The sequence below is a fragment of the Mus caroli genome, unplaced genomic scaffold, assembly GCF_978045245.1.
Source record: "Mus caroli unplaced genomic scaffold, Mus_caroli_1 scaffold_9, whole genome shotgun sequence".
In the NCBI taxonomy this organism is placed as follows: domain Eukaryota; kingdom Metazoa; phylum Chordata; class Mammalia; order Rodentia; family Muridae; genus Mus; species Mus caroli.
In genome coordinates, this window is record NW_028227264.1 from 87,837,418 (window position 1) to 87,858,884 (window position 21,467).

Sequence of the window (21,467 nt, forward strand, 5' to 3'; positions counted from 1 at the left end):
GTACCACATTTTCTGTATCCATTCCTCTGTTGAGGGGCATCTGGGTTCTTTCCAGCTTCTGGCTATTATAAATAAGGCTGCTATGAACATAGTGGAGCATGTGTCCTTCTTACTGGTTGGAACATCTTCTGGATATATGCCCAGGAAAGGTATTATGGGATCCTCCAGTAGTACTATGTCCAATTTTCTGAGGAACCGCCAGACTGATTTCCAGAGTGGTTGTACAAGCTTGCAATCCCACCAACAATGGAGGAGTGTTCCTTTTTCTCCATATCCTTGCCAGCATCTGCTGTCACCTGAATTTTTGATCTTAGCCATCTGACTGCCACACACCTATGGTCACTTGATCTTTGACAAGGGAGCTAAAACCATCCAGTGGAAAAAAGACAGCATTTTCAACAAATGGTGCTGGCACAACTGGTGGTTAACATGTAGAAGAATGTGAATTGATCCATTCCTATCTCCTTGTACTAAGGTCAAATCTAAGTGGATCAAGGAACTCCACATAAAACCAGAGACAGTGAAACTTATAGAGGAGAAAGTGGGGGAAAGCCTCAAAGATATGGGCACAGGGGAAAAATTCCTGAATAGAACAGCAATGACTTGTGCTGTAAGATCAAGAATTGACAAATGGGACCTCATAAAATTGCAAAGCTTCTGTAAGGCAAAAGACACTGTCATTAAGACAAAAAGGCCACCAACAGATTGGGAAAGGATCTTTACCTATCCTAAATCAGATAGGGGACTAATATTCAATATATATAAAGAACTCAAGAAAGTGGACTCCAGAAAATCAAATAACCCCATTAAAAAATGGGGCTCAGAGCTAAACAAAGAATTCTCACCTGAGGAATACTGAATGGCTGAGAAGCACCTGAAAAAATGTTCAGCATCCTTAATCATCAGGGAAATGCAAATATATATTTATTTTATATATATCATGAATATATTGTAGCTGTCTTCAGACACACCAGAAGAGGGCGTCAGATCACATTGCAGATGGTTGCGAGCCACCATGTGGTTTCTGGGATTTGAACTCAGGACCTCTGGAAGAGCAGTCAGTGATCTGCCTCTTGCCCCTTCTCATGGCTCCTTAGTCTTAAATTCAAGAATTGACAAGACTGCTTCTTTACACACTTCCCACTCCCCTTCTGTGGCAGACATACATATTTATCATGATGGTGTTCTTTCCACCCGAGCCCAGACATAGTGTCAGGAGGAAGAATGCAGCAGCCTGGTGTTCCACCAATGTCCCAGAAGTGGAGGGAGAACTTTCCTGAGGCCTAAGCAGTTCTTTCTGGGCACTGTTATGAGTTGAGTCATAGAACAGTGTCTGAAGACACCCAGACATTTGTACTGCCTAGCAGTGAAGTTCCTATATGAGGAGCACGGAGGGTGGGCCATTAACTGTGCTTATCCCTATGAAGAGTGGGCTGCCAGTTAAGCCCAAGATGTATGGTGCTCCTTGGTAACAAAAACTTCTCTGTTGGTCTGGGCATGGTGGTATTCACGTTTGATTCCAGCTATGGGGAGCTAGACTAGGCAGACCTTTGTGAGTTCGAGGCCAGATTACAAACTGTAGTGTTCCTTCAGCATTAGAGTGGCCAGTCTCAGAGAGGAACAGATTCCAGAGCCTAAGCTGATGCTTTGTGCCTCCCCACGCTAGGCCTGCAACACACAGCAAACCCAAAATTCAGGAGAGGAGATGGGTTTGTAAGGCTTCCCTTTCCTAGCTCAGTGTACCTCTGTTTTCCCTTGTGACCATGCAGAAAGCAGCAAGAAACAAGGGCAGAAAGTCCTTCCTCAGTAACCTCATCCAAGGTGCCCACTGAGGTGACCAAAGTCCACTGAGGTGTCAAAGTTTGCTCTCTACTGAATGAATACCTTCAAAGGGTATTGAGACCACTCCTTACCACCGTGCTGGGAACTGTCCCTTAGTTATCCCTGGTGAGATCAAATGTCACTTTCATTTCCATAGCCTCTGAAGCCTTTCATCTTTGTCTCCACCTCTGTGGGGGTGGGGAGGGTCCTGGGCTCTTTCTGTGTGTGACCCACTTCCGGTACATGGCATACCCATCTGTGGCTCCAGCTAGGGAGTGTGAGCTGATGCCAGGCCTTCAGCTGGGGACAGTTAATTGACCACCCTCTGCATTTCTCAGGTGTGAGGCAGGTCTGGCATTTGCCAGCATCATGAACTGTAGCGAGCTGTATTGGTGATCCTGCTGAGTCTGTTCCCTGGGCTTGGGGAGATGAGAAGTTTCTGTCCTAGTTCTAGGAGGAGGTGGAGAGGCAGTTACAGAATGCCAGTTGCTTCTGTAAAGCTTCCCAGCCTCGGGACCCTTATGCGGTGGTGGGGATGAACTCCCACTTGATAGGAAACTCCGTGTTTTGGTCCATTACTTACTTGGCCCTGGAATGTGGCTTCTTGTATCTATCTGGTACTTCAGAAGAAGCACGTTATTTTATATGCACAGCAGCTTCTTAGTTGCCACTACCAGTCAGTTGATCTAGCTTGCTCAGGAGATAAAACTTAACTTCCCGTTCTGTACTCAGCAACCTGGGCTCAAAGGTTACTTTTTAAACCTTAAAAGTCTGCTGTCTGCACAGAATGCCTGGCTCATTCATGCAGTTAGGAAATACTTAGCCAGGCCCCTGGGGACAAAGTAGTCAAGAGAAGACATGGTTCTTGCTGACAAGGAGCTCTGGCGGTGAGGCATCAAGAGTTACTTTATCACAGTTGCGAGCAATACTGTAAATGTGTAGAGGGTGTGGTGGGACAGAGAGAGGCACTGACCTGTATGGTGGCCTGCCAGGATGGCTGCCTTGATGGTGTGTAAGCTCAACAGGAGGCCAAGAACGCTCAGACAGGACAGAGGAGGGCAGAGCTGAATTGGGCATTCACTTTCAGTTTGTGGTGATATTTCCCCCATGGGGGAATGTTGCACAACATCTGGAGACATTTTAGATGGTCCTAGCCGGGCATGGAATGAAATATTGCTGCTGTCTTTATGTGTAGAAGCCAGGGATTCTGTTAATATACAGGACAATCCCCCCAGCAAAGAATGATCCAGGCCTGAGGCCCTTGGTCCTGCAAAGGCTGGATGCCCCAGCAAAGGGGAATGCCAGGGTGGGGAGGTGGGAATGGGTTGGGCAGGGAGCACCCTCACAGAAGCAGGGGGAGGGGTGGGTGGGATGGGGATTTCCAGAGGGGAAGCCTGGAAAGGGGATAACAGTTGAAATGTAAATAAATAAAATATCCAAGGGGGGAAAAAAGAATTATCCAGGCCCAACAGCAGTGGTGCTGATATTGAGAAACTACCATTTCCCAACCAAAGAACCAGAGTAAAGGTGGTGATGTTGGGAGAACAATCAAAAAGGGCAAATGAAGGAATCTGTGAGTAAAGGTGCCTGCCTGTCACCAAGTCTGGTGACCTGAGTGTGAGTCCCAGGACTCATGGGAGAAGGAGAGAACAGATTCCCACAAGTTGTCTTCTGCTCTCTACATGTATGCTGGAGAACTCACACGCCTCTGCCATACACAAAATAGACAAGTGAGGTGTGTGTGTGTGTGTGTGTGTGTGTGTGTGGTGTGTGTGTGTGTGTGTGTGTGTGTGTGTGTGTGTGAAAGCCCTTTTGGCTAGAGAGAAAGCTGCTATAAGGGTGACTAGTGTAGTTTTAGTGACCTTTCCCCCAGCACTGGGGATTTTCATAAACCATTAAAGGTTGTTTTGTATTGGCATCTAATACCTGAGACCCAGGAGTACTACTAAATGATGATAACCCAGCCCTCGTAACCAAAAACAAAACAAAACAAAACCTGTCAGGGTCCCTTACCAGGTACAAGATTTGAGAAATCCCAAGAGAGATGGTGAGAGTGGTGGTAGACATGGTAATCTGCAGGAGTCTTGGACTGGACTGGTGAAAGGGTGTGGAGAAGTGGGTAGGAGAGGAACATGTAGGAAGCCCAGTCATCTGAAGGCTTGCCAGACCCTCCACTAACACCTCCATCAACAAGAATAAGCAAAATAGGCAGTGGGCGCTCGCAGGCCCTAGCGGTAAGTGTTCCGTGAACATCTGTTGAAGGAATACTATGGCATCAAAACTTAATTTTGTTCACTGACTGTGCTGGCTGTTTCTATGTCAACTTGACACAAGCTAGAGTCCTCAGAGAGGAGGGAGCCTCCATTGGAAAACAAATGTCTCTAAAGCTGGTAGGGCATCTTCTTAATTAGTGATCAATTAGTGTGGGAGGCTCCAGACCATTGTAGGTGGTGCTATCACTGGGCTGGTGGTCCTGGGTTCTATAAGAAAGCAGGCTGAGCAAGCCAGTAAGCAGCACCCCTCCATGGCCTCTGCATCAGCTCCTACCTTCAGGTTCCCGCCCTGTTTGAGTTCCTCTCCTGACTTCCTTTGATGATGAGATGTTAAGTTGCTTTTGGTCATGGTGTTTTGTCACAGCAATAGAAGCCCTCACTGAGACACTGATTGTGACAAAGCCTAGTGACTTTGACAGGTTGGCTAAATGAGGTGTCAGATGTCTACAAGGCACCTTGCAAAATGCTCAGTAGAAAGCGTCCAATAACTACTAATTAAGTGCCATATGTCCCCTCTGGGGAGCGCTTCTAGTTGTGATGCTCATGCTGGCAGAAGTGGGAGACCCACCCTCAGCTGATGCCTGTCAGGTGTTCCCTTGGAGACAGCAGAAAAGCTCACAAGGACTGCCTGGCTGTGCTATCCTATGTTACTGGGATAGCAGAGGGGCGAGGCCTTTATTAAGATGGCTTACACTTCTATAAACTACTATGTAGATGTCTTCTCTAGTTCCTTCTAGAAAGCAGCAAGCCAGTGTTCATAGTGGATGATGTATATTATTCACAGTATGCCATTTTAAATTTCTCCAGTCTCAGGACAGTTTGTTCCAATCTTGTGATGCAGATGGCAGGATCTTTAGGAGGCGATTAGTCAGCCTGTGGTTGATTCATCCACACAGCACATTAAGCAAGAAGAAGGATCTCAGAGGCATCCTGCAGACCAAGTGCCATTCAGACAAAGGACACGGCATTCTGTGATCAGGTGGAAAGCTGCATGGCCTGCTTTTCCATTGATTTCTACGTTTGTTTCTTCTTTTAGGATTCTAGTTAATACTTTCTCCTTGAGTAGTATTACCTCAATGCTACTGCCTGTTTACCCCTTATTGATAGACGTGCTTATTTTATGTGTATGCGTGTTTTACCTTCAAGTATGTAAGTCATCACGTGTGTATCTAGTGCCCTTGGAGGTCAGAAGAAGACATCAGATTCCCTGGGACTGGAGTTACAGATGATTGTGAGCCCACATGTAGGTCCTGGGAATTGAACCCAGGTCCACTGGTAGCAACAGCCAAGTGCTCTTAGCCATAGATCCATCTTTCCTGTCCCATTATATGGCTGCCTTTCTTTCCTTTATGCTCTCAGACCATTTCTCATTTATTTCTATTTGATAAAGATTCTTCACCAAAACTTCAGCAGTTGTCCGCATGACAGATTTACAGAGGTGTTTACTGTGGTGAGGTTCTCGGGTAGGTCTCCTTCTGTATTTCAGGAACTCACAGTCCAATGGGAGTTGGCCAGGAGACTGGACTTAAAGTCTTTGCTGGGCAATAGTGGTAAAGAGAGGTTGAACAAGTTCAAAAGATGTTGACAGAGGGAACCGCAGTCAGAATGGAGAAAACGGGACATAGAGAGTCACGAGAAGAAAACCAGAAATGGCGCAAAAGTCAGAGGAGCGGTGGGAGGAGGGCTGCTGACGGCTATAGGGTGACCACAGGCTGCCTCACTGCCTCACAGAGCTGTGAATGGAAATCTGAATAAGACGGCACCTTTGTCTCTGTGGAGCAGCATGGAAGGTTTGATAGCCACAGGATACAAGCCAGGCACAGTGACCTTCATCTCCTCCAAGAGTAAGTTAACCCAGATGAGAGGATGCTGTAAGTGGAAATGGTGGCACAGGGCTGGCCGCTAATCACCATGGGACTCTCACCTTGGCCACGGTGGGGGAAATCACTCGGTTAGGGAGGAGGTCCTTGGCGCTGTCATCTGTCTACTTCAAGGCTGCCATTATTTCAGTGAGGAGTAACACAGCCATTGACCAGCCACCCATGGTCTGAACCTAGAGTGCACTTGGTGAGTCCCTAACCTACCTCTTAGCACCGTCATAGAACACAGAACACCCAGACAACATCAAAATGCCAGGCACCCTGGGACCCTGGCTGCAGCCTTCTCAAAACCTTTAGAAGCTATAGTTGTAGCTGGGTGGTGATGCCTGCCTTTTATCCCAGCACTCTGGAGGCAGGTGGATCGCTATGATTTCGAGGCCAGCTTTGTCTACAGGGCTACTTCCAGAACAGCCAAGGCTACCTAAAGAAACCTTGTCTTACCCCCACCCCACCCGCAACCCCCAACAAGGCACTGGTCTGAGTATGGTATTAGGATTCATTTTATCACTACGTTTTTCTGTTTTCTTTGTTTTTCTTCCTTCCTCTCTCTCTCTCTCTCTCTCTCTCTCTCTCTCTCTCTCTCTCTCTCTCTCTTTCTTTTAGACCAGTAGCATTTGGTACTCCTAAGTCCCAGGCACCGTGAGTCCCTGGGCTATCCAGTCTCTGGTTCTAGGTCACCCAAGCAGTGTTGGGTATGGGTTCCATCTTACAGACTGTGCTTAAGTCAAATCAGTTATTAGTTGATTACTCCACAAGCTTTGTACCACCATTGCCGTAGCATCTCTTGCAGGCAGGAGACCATTGTAGATCAAAGGGTTGTGGCTAGCTTGGCATTTGTTTCTCATTTGGTAACACACAGTATACCTTCCTCTACCAAAGACACCAGAACAGTGGTTCCCAACTTCCCTAATGCTGCATAAGGAACTGGTACATACAGTTCCTTATGTTGTGGTGACCCCAACTATAAAATTGTTTTGTTGCTACTTCATAGCTGTAATTTTGTTACTGTTATGAATCATAATATAAATATCTGACATGCAGGATATCTGATAGGTGAACCCCAAAGAGGCCACAGCTACAGATTGAGAACTGTTGCATTACAACCTAGGGGTGAAGGTTCTATGCGGGCACAAGCTTCATTTATCAGTGCTCAGTGAGTTATGAGCAATGTGAGGCCTTGCTGTCAGTTTGTGGAGAGCAACCTATAGTCTTTGCAACAGCCTGGGTTTAAGGATTCCCATGGGGCACACACGCACACACACACCGCCAACAACTCAACTCAATTAGATGTAACCTAGGCTTCATACTGGAAGCTATGTTTGGTGACAAGAGATGGCCGATTGGGATGCTGTCTCCCCCATTATTTGGCAATTTCATTTAGATTGCCTTCATATATGTATATATCTTAGGAGGTTTCTACCGTATCAGGGTTCCATACTACCTCTAAAATGGCCTTTAATTTTAGCTGTCTCTCCCTGTATTTCCTCCTGCTCCCAATTTGATCCTCCTATTCCAATCCCCTCATCCACCCATAATTATCTATTCTATTTCCCTTTCCTAGGGAGTTCTATTTGTCTCCCCAACTGCCTTCAACTATACCTAACCTCTGTGGTTCTATGGACTGTAGCTTGACTATCATTGACTTGACAGCTAATATCCACATATAAGGTAATGCATACCGGATTTGTCTTTCTGGGTCTCAGTTACCTCACTCAAAATGATTTTTTTTTCTGGTTCTGTCTGTTTGCCTGTAAACTTCATGATGTCATTGTTTCTTTAAACAGCTGAGTAGTGCTCCAGTGTGTAAGTGAACCACATTGTCTTTATCCGTTCTTCTGTTGAGGGACATCTAGGCTGTTTCCAGTTTCTGGCAATGAACATAGTTGAGCAAGTATCTGGTAGGATGAAGCATTCTTTGGTTATATGCCCAAGAGTGGGAGGCTGAGTCTTGAGGTAGGTCGTCGATTCCCACGTTTCTGAGGAACTGCCGCACCGATTCCCACAATGGTTGTTCAAGTTTGCACTCCTACGAGCAATGGATGAGTGTTCCTTCCTCTTATTCCACATTCTCAACAGCATGGGCTGTCACTTGTATCATTGGCCTTGGCCATTCTGTCAGGTGTAAGATAAAATCTGAAAGCAGTTTTGATTTGCATTTCTCTGTGGGCTAAGGATGTTGAACACTTTCTTTGTTTCGCAGCCATTTTTTTTCTTCTTTTGAGATAATCTCTGTTTAGATCTGTACCCCATTTTTAATTGGGTTGTTTGTTTGTTTGTTTGTTTTTGATGTCTGGTTTTTATATATTTTGGATTACTCCTCAGATGTGTAGTTGGTTTTTAAAAAAGTTTTCCTATTCTGTAGGCTGCTGCTTTGTCCAAACAATGGAGTCCTTTGCTGTGCAGAATCGTCTCAGTTTCTTAAGGTTGTTACAGGGATATTTGAACCTGTTTATAGTTAGTGTGTGGCTCAGTCCTTAGCACACACCCTCAATCCCTCTGGCTGGAATACAGACACACCCTTAGTACATACCTGTAATCCAAACAATGAGGGTAAAGATAGTTTGTAGGAGGAAGCACCCATGTTTGAAAGTGCTGTCTCCTTGAGTTGCAGAAAAAGTGACAAATCAGAGAAAGATTTGACAGAATAGGATATGTCCAACTCTCATGAGAAGAGGGAGGAGAGGGACGCTACTTAAGGGAGAGACAGACAGTACAGGAGAAGAGAGTACAGTCCAGGATACAGTAGAGTGCATGGAGACTGTGCAACAGAGTCGAGAGGGAGAGTGGAGCAGCCCAGAGAGGGAGAAGGAGGCAGTGTTACCAGGAGAATTTTACAGAGATGGATTGAAGCTAGACATAGGCCAAGACAGAACTAGCCAGAGAATGAAAAGGAGCCAGAAGATTAGAACAGTTTGCTAGACTTAGTTTGAGATCAAACAGAGGAACTCAGCTGGGAGAGGAGTTTAAGACAGAACACAAGAATTGAACCAGACAGCTACAGTTAAAAAAGAGGAAGAGCCGGGCGTGGTGGCGCACGCCTTTAATCCCAGCAACTCAGGAGGCAGAGGCGGGCGGATTTCTGAGTTCAAGGCTAGCTTGGTCTACACAGTGAGTTCCAGGACAGCCAGGGCTATACAGAGAAACCCTGTCTCAAAAAAAAAAAAAAAAAAAAAAAAACAAAACAAAAAAAAAAACTAAAAAACAAAAAAAAGAGGAAGAAAGGGTAAGCTTATCCAACAGCACGTCTCAGAGTCTGAGAACATTCTAGATGTGGATTAGATTGTGCAAAGGCTAGACACTTCCAGGACTAGGCCTAGGTTAGCAGGCAGAGGCAGTGAGCCTCCCAGACAATCATTACAACATGAGAAGAAACATTCCTTTTACATGCTATCCCATTTACTAATTATTGATCTTAGTGCTTGTGCTAACAGTGTTCTACTAAGAAAGTCTTTTCCTGTGCCAATGTGCTATTTCTACCTGTTTTCTGTCAGGTTTAGTGTAACTGGTTTCATGGTTAAGGTCTTTGATCTGTATGGAGTTGAGTTTTGTGCATGGTGATAAGTGTATGATGGCATGCGTGTGGAGATCAGAGGATGGCTTGCAGAAGTGGGTCTCTACTACATCTGAGAATTTTAGTAATGATAAGGGCTGAATAAGAAAATGCACTTTTTATATAATTGTAGGCATTTATAGCTATCTCAGGGAAATGGTTCTGGGTCACTGGGTGTCTGGTGTGTTAGGTAAACATCAGTTAGAGCCGCTGAATGACTGCATTCATAAGTGTAAATTTAATGAGCCAATGGCAGGTTAGTCTGAGGGAGCAGCCTGGGCTAAGCTAGAGTCAGGTGACCCAAGCTCCGCCCGTGGCTAAGGAAGGAGGAGGGACAGGCGGATCCCAGAGCTGGGTGACCATCCAGCCAAGCAGAACCAATGAGCCCCATGCTTTTTTTGGTTTTGTTTTTTTGTTTTTCGAGACAGGGTTTCTCTGTTTAGCCCTGGCTGTCCTGGAACTCACTTTGTAGACCAGGTGGGCCTTGAACTCAGAAATCCGCCTGCCTCTGCCTCCCAAGTGCTGGGATTAAAGGCGTGTGCCACCACACCCGGCTTTGAGCCCCATGCTTAACGAGAGGCCCTGCCTTAAAAAATGAGTCAGAGAGAAAATGAGGAAGATATCTTTGAGACACACTCGTGCACGTGGGGGGTAGGAAAGAGAGAGAGAGAAACATTTTTACTTAACAAGCTCCTTCTAATGGTATTTATTTTTAAAACTAATACCCCTGTATGGTATGTCACAAATAATTTTCATAAATAGTATTATAGTTCATCTAGTCTCAGGTTTTACCAACAAACCACCCTGATCGGTGGGGTTTGTTTACCAATAAACCATATTCTGAGGAAAATGGTTTAGAGCAGTGGCTCTCACCCTCCTTAATGCTGTGACCCTTTAGTACAGTTCCTCATGTTGTGAAGACCCCCAACCATAAAATTATTTCTTTTTTTTAGGTTGTGAGCTTTCATGTGGTTGTTGGGAATTGAATTTTTAGGACCTCTGCTCGCTCCAGTCATCCCTCTTGCTCCAGTCAACTCCACTCACTCAGTCCCTGCTGGCTCCAAACCAAAGATTTATTTTTTATTATATATAAGTACACTGTAGCTGTCTTCAGACGTGCCAGTAAAGGGCATTAGATCTCATTACAGGTGGTTATGAGCCACCATGTGGTTGCTGGGATTTGAACTCAGCACCTTTGGAAGAGCAGTCAGTGCTCTTAATCACTGAGCCATCTCACCAGCCCCATAAAATTCTTTTATTTCATAGCTGTCTCTTGTGAGACTATGCCGGGGCCTAGCAAACACAGAAGTGGATGCTCACAGTCAGCTATTGGATAGATCACAGGGCCCCCAATGGAGGAGCTAGAGAAAGTACCCAAGGAGCTAAAGAGATCTGCAACCCTATAGGTGGAACAACAATATGAACTAACCAGTACCCCGGAGCTCTTGACTCTAGTTGCATATGTATCAAAAGATGGCCTAGTCGGCCATCACTGGAAAGAGAGGCCCATTGGACACGCAAACTTTATATGCCCCAGTACAGGGGAACGCCAGGGCCAAAAAGTGGGAGTGGGTGGGTGGGGGGGGGGGAGGTTATTGGGGACTTTTGGGATAGCATTGGAAATGTAAATGAGGAAAATACCTAATAAAATATTTTTTTAAATCTTTTATTTCTATTCCATAACTGTAATTTTGCTATAGTTATGAATCATAATGTAAATATCTAATATACAGGGTGCCTGATATATGAACCCAAAGGGGTTGAGACCCATCGAGGGGTTGAGAACCGCTGGTTTAGAGGCTGGCATCTGGAGGAAAAGCTTCCAGTGACGACCTAGCATTTCATATGTAAGAAGTGACATTAATCTCCATGTACATTTTAAATTTTCGTTAGTGCCATATTTAAGTATTTTGCCATTACAATAATGAAGGTTCCAGAAGCCGTGTTCTGTTTAATAAGAGGCCTAGTATGCCTGGCTAATGGGATAGAAAGTAAATAATGACATCCTAGCCGAGGCTGGAGAGGCGGCTCAGCATTTAAGAGTACTGGTTGCTCTTCTCCCAGGGGTCCTTGCTTCGATTCCCAACACCTGTGTGGCAGCTCGCACCTGCCTGTAGCTCCAGGTCCGAGGGAGCTGATGCCTTTTTCTGACTTCCACAGGCATGAGGTGAACAGACATACATGCAGGCAAAAATAAAGAAAAAAATGTTCAAATGAAAACAACAAAGTGAACAGCCAGGCAGAGTGGGGCTGCAGACCCTGGGTGACTGATTTCATAATCAAGATAAAAGTTGTTGGAGCAAAGGAGAGAACATTTGAATTGAACGGAGAAATAAGGAACTGTTTTCCTAGCATGTCAAAGCACTCTGGACTTGGTGAGGTTGGTTTTTCTGGTAGGAGCGGGCACGTGGAAGAAACATAAAACATATCAGCGGAGCGTGACCCTTGGTGAGGTCATACACCCTGCCTCCCATCTCCTGCATGTTCTACACAACCTGCTAGCCAAGGTTTCATTTTGTGGTTTGTTTTTTAAAAGAATTGCTATGTTTGTACTCAATAAATTGATATTCATACATCTCACGGTGTAGATGACATTTTATAGCTCAGAGCTCGAGCACTTTCCTTCTCCAGGAATTTGAAGCCCTGGAGGACAGTTGTATGCATGTCTAACTTCATTCACTGTGATGGTAGCAGGGTCCTGGATCTTCCCAGGAATCCTACAGCCTGGTATCCACCAACAACCATCCTACCTTGGCAGAGAAGGAACACGAAGCTAGAAGGCGTGTGGCAGGGAAGCAACCAGAGTAGGGGTGGGGTATGCTTCTAGAAAGAGGAACTGGTCAGCTCTCAAGAGTTAAGGTAAAGAGCTAGCTAGCAAATGTCACTGGTCCGGACAGCATAGAGCCTTGGTAGGCCGCATAGATGGGCGAGGGCAGGAGTGGTGGAGTGAGCTGAAGGCGTCAGAAGAGTGTAAATGACTTTGAAAGCTATAGAGGGTTTCAAAGAGTGGTCAGCTAGAAGGGTGTAAAGGGAAGGCTTTCCAAAGACCTAGAACGTGCTTGTGCGCCAGTAGGCAAAATCTACTTAGAGGAAAAAGGAAAGGAGGAAGACCATGAGATGCATGAGGCCATGTTGACGAGGCCTAGAGCAGATCACACAGAGGTAGGGCCTTTGCTAGGAAGGACACTCCCTCAGTACTCAAGAATGGAGGAGAGGATGAGGCCTGTGTACGGATGTTTGTGAACATCCTTTGGGAGCCTCTGTAGCAAGGCCATCAGTGGAATCCATGTAGTAAGGTCACGTTAGTCTCTTCTGCTGTTGGTGTTCTTATGAGCTCTGAGAAGAACCCTTCCCAGACTGTAGGGGGTACATAGGCTGTCATCCAGAGTGTCTGCTAACCCATGTGCGGCAGGACAGGCCATAGTCAGGGCCCAGCTTCCTGTCCTAGCTTCTAATCTCTCCTGGTTTATCTAACTATTCTTTGCTTGAAAAAGCCAACCACATGGGGCTGGAGAGATGGTCCAGCCGTTAAGAGCACTGGCTGCTCTTCCAGAGGTTTTGGATTCAATTATCAGCATCCACATGATGGCTCACACCTGTCTAACTCTGGTTGCTGGAGTTCCAACACCCTCACACAGACATACATGTAGGTAAAACGCCAATGAACATTTAAAAAGAAGAAGAAAAATCCAACCACACAGTTGGCCTCAAGCAACCCGTCCCACACATTCTTCCAACTAACTGACATTGTCTTTCTCGCCCTCCTTCCAGACCCCATTCCCAGGCCAGTGAGATCCTGAGCCATCTCAGATGGCTGAGCCACGGTTGTAGCTTATTCACCATCCCGAGCAGGATGTCTGGTGTGGAGCACACGCAGTGTGGGTGGCTGCTTTGGACCACTCCATCTGCTCCTTTCCCAGTTGTTTTATGTCGTGTAGTGGACTCTTATATTGAACTGTTAGTTTTTGATGCACAGAAAGTGTTGGTGTTTCTCTTTTTCTTGTAGGTGGTTCTGGAATGGAGCCGAGATCAGTACCATGTTTTGTTTGATTCCTACAGAGACAACATTGCTGGGAAATCCTTTCAGAATCGGTAAGACGAGAGTCATTTTGTAGAGCATCTGTTATTTGAATTTAAATAATAAGTCATATATTAAATATGGTAGTTATTTAAAGAGATCTTTCAGGTTGTTTATGGCAACATGAAACACACCTCTCACCTCTAAGGAAATAGTTTACTTTTGAGGGAAATATAAGTAGCCAGGAGCATGGATTCTAATTGTGCCAAGTTATATGCACCTATGTTCATGAAGTTTTTATAGTTATGTAGCAAAAGAAAGTCATAAATGTATTTTTCGGGCTGGTGAGATGGCTCAGTGGGTAAGAGCACCTGACTGCTCTTCCGAAGGTCCGGAGTTCAAATCTCAGCAACCACATAGTGGCTCACAACCATCTGTAACGAGATCTGACTCCCTCTTCTGGAGTGTCTGAAGACAACTACAGTGTATTTACATATAATAAATAAACAAATCTTAATAAATGAATAAATAAATGTATTTTTCAAAAACATCAGGTAAGTGGGTGTCTTTGTTAGGGTTTTATTGCTGAGTAGAGGCACCATGACCAAGACAACTCTTATAAAGGACAACATTTAATCGAGGCTGGCTTACAGTTCAGAGGTTTAGTCCATTATCATCATGGCAGGAAGCATGGCAGTGTGCAGGCAGACACGGTGCTGGAGAAGGAGCTAAGAGTTCTATGTCTTGATCCCTTAGGCAGTAGAAAGCACTGGGTATAGCTTGAGCATATGTATGACCTCAAAGCCTGCCTCCACAGTGACTTGCTTCCTCCAACAAGGCTACACCTCCTAATCGTGCCACTCACTATGAGCCACTGTGAGCCAAACATTCAGGCATGCGCGTCTATGGGGCAATATTTGTTCAGCCCACCATAGTGGGTTACAGCAAATTGGGGGATCTCTGCCTCCATTTTAGATGATGGGATCTAGTCCTGGCTTTTGGACTGATGGAAGGTAATGATCTGTTAGTGCATTTGAAATATGTCTTACCTGGCAGTGATGAGGATCTTAGATCTGACACAAAGGTAAGCACTAGATGGCTGTTAAGAATATTACGAATAGCCCAAGAGGATGTATGTGGCTCCTGAATCGGCAGCATTCTCTACAATCAGATGGTTTCGAGCACTCATTTTTCCCATGCAGACTTTTTAGTAGAGGTGTGATTTTGCTCCTAAAACTTCAGTCCATATATTTCAGAGTATATATACCCACCTGAAGAAGCCTTCTAGTTCATTCCTATTTTGTAGGTAAAAACGTGTTCAAGAAATAATCTCACTTTGCACTGTTGAATAGACAAAGTTGCAAGGACTCACTTTATGCCTCACACTCTGTGAGGTACAGGATATGGAATAGGCAATACACAGCCAGAGCCAGATGGGAGCAGTAGCCTGCTTGCCGTCACTGTCAGTCATGCATGGCCATAGTAACTGCCAGGCTGGATCTTGCACATTTGGTCATTCGTCTAGCTGCATTTGTGAGGGACCAGTGGCTGACCTCAGTGTCTGGGTCTTTCCCTGGTTAGGCCAAGATTCCTAATGAACTGCTTATTCATATTCTTGGAGATTTTTTACCCCTTCATAAGCCAGGCCTCAGAATAGCAGCAATTTTTACCCCACCACCCTACTTCCCTTCCTACGGATACAATGAATCACAGAGGTCCTTCTCATATTTAAAAAAGTTTTTAATTAAAAAAAATATTTAAAAGTCATGTGTTTGTATGTGACTATGTGCAGTTACAAGTAGGTGCCCATGGACGTCAGAAAAGTCTGTCAGATTCTCCTGAACTGGAGTTCACAACTGCCTGATGTGGGTGCTGGGAACCGAACCCAGGTCCTCTGCAAGAGCAGTCAGTGTTCCTAACCACGGAGCCAACTCTGCAGCCTAAGCGCTCAGCTTTTGCTGTAGTCTTTAGTGGACACTAAGAGTGAATGACATCCCTTCCACAAAGAGTAACTCAGCTTTACGAGGCTCTGGTCACAGAGATGCGTGTATCTGTTGTAACAGGAGCAGGGGACAGAACATATAATAGGAGTAAGGAAAAGACCCATCTCTTAGGAACCGCAAAGCAGCGGTTTCCAAAGGCACCCAGGCCTCCAAAGAAAGAGCCTCGGGTTCAGTGGAATAAAAGATCTTTCTATAACAAATGTTTGTATGTTGTTTGCTTTTTAAAAACTGTATACCTATCCCAGCACTCAGGAGGCAGAGGCAGGCAGATTTCTGAGTGCGAGGCCAGCCTGGTTTACAAAGTGAGTTCCAGGACAGCCAGGGCTATACAGAGAAACCCTGTCTCCAAAAACCAACCCCCCCCCCAAAAAAAAAAAAAACAAAAACAACTTGTATACATTAGTGAATGGTATAAAAACAAGTGTGTAAAATTGTTCACACCCTAGTATCTTACCACTGCACTGCTTAAAGGGAACAGAATAGGGTGTTCCTATACCTAAATGCTCACAATGAAGCCGAGGGGTTACTAGCCTGATTTTATGTTGACCCTTGAGTACACACTTGCATTTTCTTAATTCCCTAGATCAGTGGTTTTCAACCTGTGGGTCATGACCCCTTTGGGGGTTGAATAGCAGATATCATGCATATCAGATATTTGCAATATGATTCATAACAGTAGCAAAATTACAGTTATGATGTAGTAATGAAATACTTTTATGGTTGGGAGTCACAACCACACGAGGAGTTGTATTAAAGGGTTGCAGCATTAGGGAGGTTAAGAACTACTGTTCTAGATGACGTTCACATTAACTGCATGGTGATTGCTTAATTAAGTAAACGCCCTTGGGCGGTTGAGTCACAAGTTCAACTAGCCGCCTTTTTTTCATGGTAACTCTTATTACTTTATAGAGCAGATAATAGTATGGCTACTGGGACTTAGTTGTTTTTTATTTTGTCAATGAACACAGTGATCTTGTCATTTCAAGGAAAGCAAACAATAGTATTTGCAAATAATAACATTTGTGTCTTCAGGTTTATAGAACTTGCTTCCAATGTGAAGACATTAACAGTTTCACAATGCTTTTGTGACTAGGTTTGGTCTCATCTCTGAAATCACATTTGTTAATATTATGTAAGACGATTAATAAAATGTATCAACATTTGGCAGGTCTACTGGAGACCGTTGGTTTCCGGTGTGTGATGTTATAGAATCTTGCATTAATAATTTAGTTGTTCAATGTGCGAGAAAGGCCAATGTGTTTTAGTGTAAAAGCCCTAGAGTTTTCAGATTCCACACAGCAACTAACCCGTAAGTTGCTATGGCTGGTCTTGAGTTTAGTGTCAGAGTATAAACTATTATCTGAAATTGTTCTATAAAAAGATGCTCCTCCCCATGTCCCTGTGAGCAGAAATTTTCTCCATAATTCTTTCCCTTTTGGTTAGCTAACCAAAGCATCATTCAAACAGATTGAAAGTGAATGATTTCCACTAGCTTGCTTCTGTTAAAACGGAACAGAAAATTTCAGCAATCTCAGAAATGCCTCTCTCTAAATTTTGATAATATTTCCTAGAAAATATATTTTTCTGGGTTTCACAGATGGATCCATTAATAAAGTGCTTGCAAGTAATCAAAAAAAAAAAAAAAAAAGACAATGATAGTTTCATTGTTTGGTCCCAAGGCTCAAACCTTTGTGCTGGCAAAGCAGTCATTTTAAACCCCACCCCCACCCCCAAGAAAATTGTGGTTTTCATGACAAAAGTTACAAACATTAACATGTAGGGAAGCTCATAGCTTTAAGCTGTCTTGTTCCATTGCAAATATGGAAAACATGAAAACCTACAGCAAAGCTCTTGTGGGTCTTGATGGTTCTCTGTGTTGAGGCCAGCAGACCCACGTAAGGCTGAGAAACACCCCCTAACTACAGTGGGTGTTAAATTTTGCACGCTAGGAAGGTGTGAGCAAAGGTAGGGTTTTTTTCCCCCACCCCAGAGCTTGAGTCCTCCAGTGTCTCTGAGAATTGTGTCTCTAACCAGTTTCCTGGTGGTCCTAAGGCTGCAGGCCTGGTGACCAGTGCTTTAGGACAGGATTAGTCACTTCACTTCCGTGTTTCTCCATCTTGATTCTCCCACCTGACTCCCACCCCTGCTAAAAGTTCCAAAGTGATCCTCCCCAACTCACACATTTATGGAGCACCTACTGTGTACCCTAGTGTGTGCTGCATGTTGATGGTGCACAGACCAGTATGTCTCTACTTTGAAGAAAAGAAAGCTAAGCTGTTAGGAAATATGGATTTTTGAATTCAGTAAGTTGTTGTTGTTTGTTTGTTTGTTTGTTTTTGAGACAGGGTTTCTCTGTAGTCCTACTGTCCTGGAACTCACTCTGTAGACCAGGCTGGCCTCAAACTCAGAAATTTGCCTGCCTCTGCCTCCCAAGTGCTGGGATTAAAGGCCTGCGCCACCACACCCAGCATACTCTTGTTTTCTATCTGAAGAATTTTTTTGTTTTGTTTGAGACAGGATCTCATTATGTAGCCTGGAACTTGCTGTGTAGACCAAGCCAGTCTCAAACTCACACATCTGCCTGCCTGAGCTCCTGAGTTTTCGCTCGGATTGAAGATATGCACCTACACTCGGCTCACTAAAGATTTATATTAAAACTATTGGTCTTAATATGTAGCCCAGTCTGGCTTCACGCTTAGATTCCTGCCTCAGACTCCCAAGGCTGGGCTTGCAGGCTAAAATTTGGTGAATAATGTTTCTTCCACTTTTAGGTTGCACTACATACTGTTTATAATGTTTATTGAAAGCTTCCATTTTTTTAAAAGAGTTATTTATTTTATGTTTGTGTGTACACTGTAGCTGCACAGATGGTTGTGGGCCTTCATGTGGTTGTTGGGAATTGTTGGGAATTTTTAGGAAGGACCTCTGCTCACTCTGGTCAGCCTCACTCTGGCCCAAACATTTAATTATTATACATAAGTACACTGTCACTGACTTCAGACACATCAGAAGAGGGCGTCAGATCTCATTTCAGGTGGTTGTGAGCCACCATGTGGTTGCTAGGATCTGAACTAGGACCTTTGGAAGAGCAGTCAGTGCTCTTACCCTCTGTGAGTCATCTTGCCACCCGAAAGCTTCCATTCTTTTGCTATATTTGTTTGTTTGTTTGTTTTGTTGTGTTTTTTTTTTTTTTTTTTTTTCTGAGACAGGGTTTTTCTGTGTAGCCCTGGCTGCCTTGGAACTTGATCTAGAGATCCACCTGCCTCTGTCTCCCAAGTTCTGGGGCCAAAGGCTTGTACTGCCACCACCCACCCCGCTACTGTACAGTTCTTATTAGTGTCATTTGCTCTGGAATGAGAAGGAAATCCCAGTCTGTGTGTTCACTTGTTGCTAATACGTAAATCATCCATTGCTCCTGATTTCAAGGCAGACATTCCTTCTGGGCTCTTTCATCATGTGTAATGCATGGCTATTAAAGAGCGTGAAGCTTTTTTCTACTGCAGGTCTGAGGGTGCGAAGTGACTTTGTTACTTCTATGTAGTGATTTGAAGGCAATTGTATCACATATTTGGCAGGGTCCCTTTCATTCTGAGTCACCAGCTTCCTTCTCAACTGGAAACTAATATGGTCTAGTGGTTATAACTAAAGGCTCAGACTCATCTCTGCCAAGCTTGCTAGAAAAACAACTGACTCGGCCGGGAGCCAGTCATGCAGTCTCTGTCAGGTCTTTTATTTAACCTGTGAGTTAAACATGTGATAACCGGCTCATTAGCAGAGCCAGTGTATGAATGACTTAGGATCTTGAGTTGTTTTCCTCAGCTGAACATTTACCTATATCTCCTGATTCTAATAAAAAAAAATATTATGAGTGAGTCATTACTTTACCAGGAAAACTTCAGCATAAGTATCCTTCCTTCCTTCCTTCCTTCCTTCCTTCCTTCCTTCCTTCCTTCCTTCCTTCCTTCCTTCCTTTCTTCCTTCCTTCCTTCCTTCCTTCCTTCCTTCCTTCCTTCCTTCCTTCCTTCCTTCTTCCTTCCTCCTTCCTTCCTCCTTCCTGCCTTCCTGCCTTCCTGCCTTCCTGCCTTCCTTCCTGCCTTCCTGCCTTCCTGCCTTCCTGCCTTCCTTCCTTCCTTCTTCCTTCCTCCTTCCTTCCTTCCTTCCTTTCCATCTTTCCACTGAAAAGTGTATTGAATCAAGCAAGGTTTTGGTGGGGGAGTTGTCTTTGTTTTGTTTGTTTGCTTGTTACATTTTTAGTGTCTAAATGCTTGACACACAAACCTAATGAATGGTATGAGAACTGACACCTCAAGGTTGTTCTCTGCCCACCACACGAGTGTGTGCCCTCTCTGCCACATAGAAACATGCCCCCACACAAACACACCACACAGCACAATAAAGAAGACCATTTGGGAGAATGTGAGTTGGAGTGTCCTTGAATGCGTTGTGTGTGGGTATACCGAGTGAGATGGATATTAATGGGAAACACACACATATGCTGAAGGAATAATAGGTACCGGGGCTAAAGAGATAGCTAGTGGTTAAAGGCACCGATCGCTCCTCCAGAAGACTGGGGTTTGATTTCCAGCACCTAAATGGCAGCAAACAATTGTCTGTGACTTTGGTTCCAGGGGATCCAGTTCCTCTTTCTGGCTTCTGCAGGCACCAGGCACATAGAGGATACACCGATATACATACAGGCAAAACACCCAAAACATTAATAATGATAATAATAAAATTATAATGAGATTATCGTTATTTATCTAACTGGTACATATTAACCCACTCATGAGGCACTATTCTAGACCTCAGGCAAATAGTGGTGACTGAGAGGAATCCATTACTCTTACATAGAGGACAGGAGGTGCAGTGGGGGGAGTTGGAACACAGCTACATAGAGGTCAGCTGATCTCAAAGTGCGGCCACTGAGATCGGTGGCAGCCTCAGCATTAACCCAGAACTTCTTCCAAAAGAGCACTCATTCGGAGGCCACCTTGGACCCCCTGCAGTTAGAAGCTGACAGAGAGCAGCAGCCTGTTTCTAAGTAATCTGTGTGCCACCGGCTACTGTGTGAGGCCCACCAAGGAGTGTGCAGGGAACACCTAGGGGATGTTTCTGAATATGGTTGCAGTGGGGAGAGAAAGCCTGGAAGTGCAGGAGAGAGAATAAGTGACTAGGAAGGCAGGCTGCAGATGCCTAGTTCCACTTCTGCCCGGGGTGCTTGCTATCTCATAGAAGATACATGTCCCCATGGTGGAGGTGGGGGTGGAGGTGGAGTTATTAAGTATACTAAGAATCCCTCCGAGCATAAGATGCATATTGTGAGTGAATTCTCTTCCAAGAGAACGGTGCTGAAGAGGGCGTGGCTGGAGGAGGGAGGTGTGGTTAAAGAAGTATTGACAACAGTATTAGCAGCATCCTGTGAGTTCCTAGCCTTACTCGGTGAGGGTGAGCACCCAGGATGTCCCGAAAACAACCCCTAGCCCTAACGCTAACCCTGATTGGGAAGCCTCGGCTGCTGGGGTCATACACTCAACTATGGCACATATGCGTCTTCATTTTCCTGACAAGGCATTGGGACCCGTTACCTCTCTGGTCTCCATTTCTAGTCAGGTTCATCCAATTGCTTGGTCTTCCCTAGTTTCTTGGGTAAGCGACATAGCCGTGTGTCTCAGGGCACATGAAAATACCTTTTTCCTGGTATGTTTCTTCCTCCAGCTTCCACACTGGCTCATTCCCATGTTTTACACGGTGTTCTACAATGCCGTGGTCTCAGCTCTGTGCTGAAGTTGCCTAGACCTCGTGCATACTGAGAAAGTACTCTACTAGTGGGCTCCATTCCTATCCCGGACTATTTCCCAGTAAAGCAATCTCTAATATCTCTATCTAAAAATAGTCCTTACGTAGACAGGCTTTCTATATTTT

At 44.8% G+C, this 21,467-nt stretch overlaps 1 protein-coding gene across 1 annotated transcript in view; it reads left to right on the forward strand.

Annotated features, from left to right (window-relative positions):
* Positions 1 to 21,467, forward strand: part of Gnptab (N-acetylglucosamine-1-phosphate transferase subunits alpha and beta) — a 71,571-nt gene that overhangs the window by 8,833 nt on the left and 41,271 nt on the right. Inside the window, exon 2 of the mRNA XM_021175070.3 lies at positions 13,531 to 13,616. Within this exon, the coding sequence (XP_021030729.1) occupies positions 13,531 to 13,616 (86 nt within the window). The remainder of the gene's footprint in view (positions 1 to 13,530; positions 13,617 to 21,467) is intronic.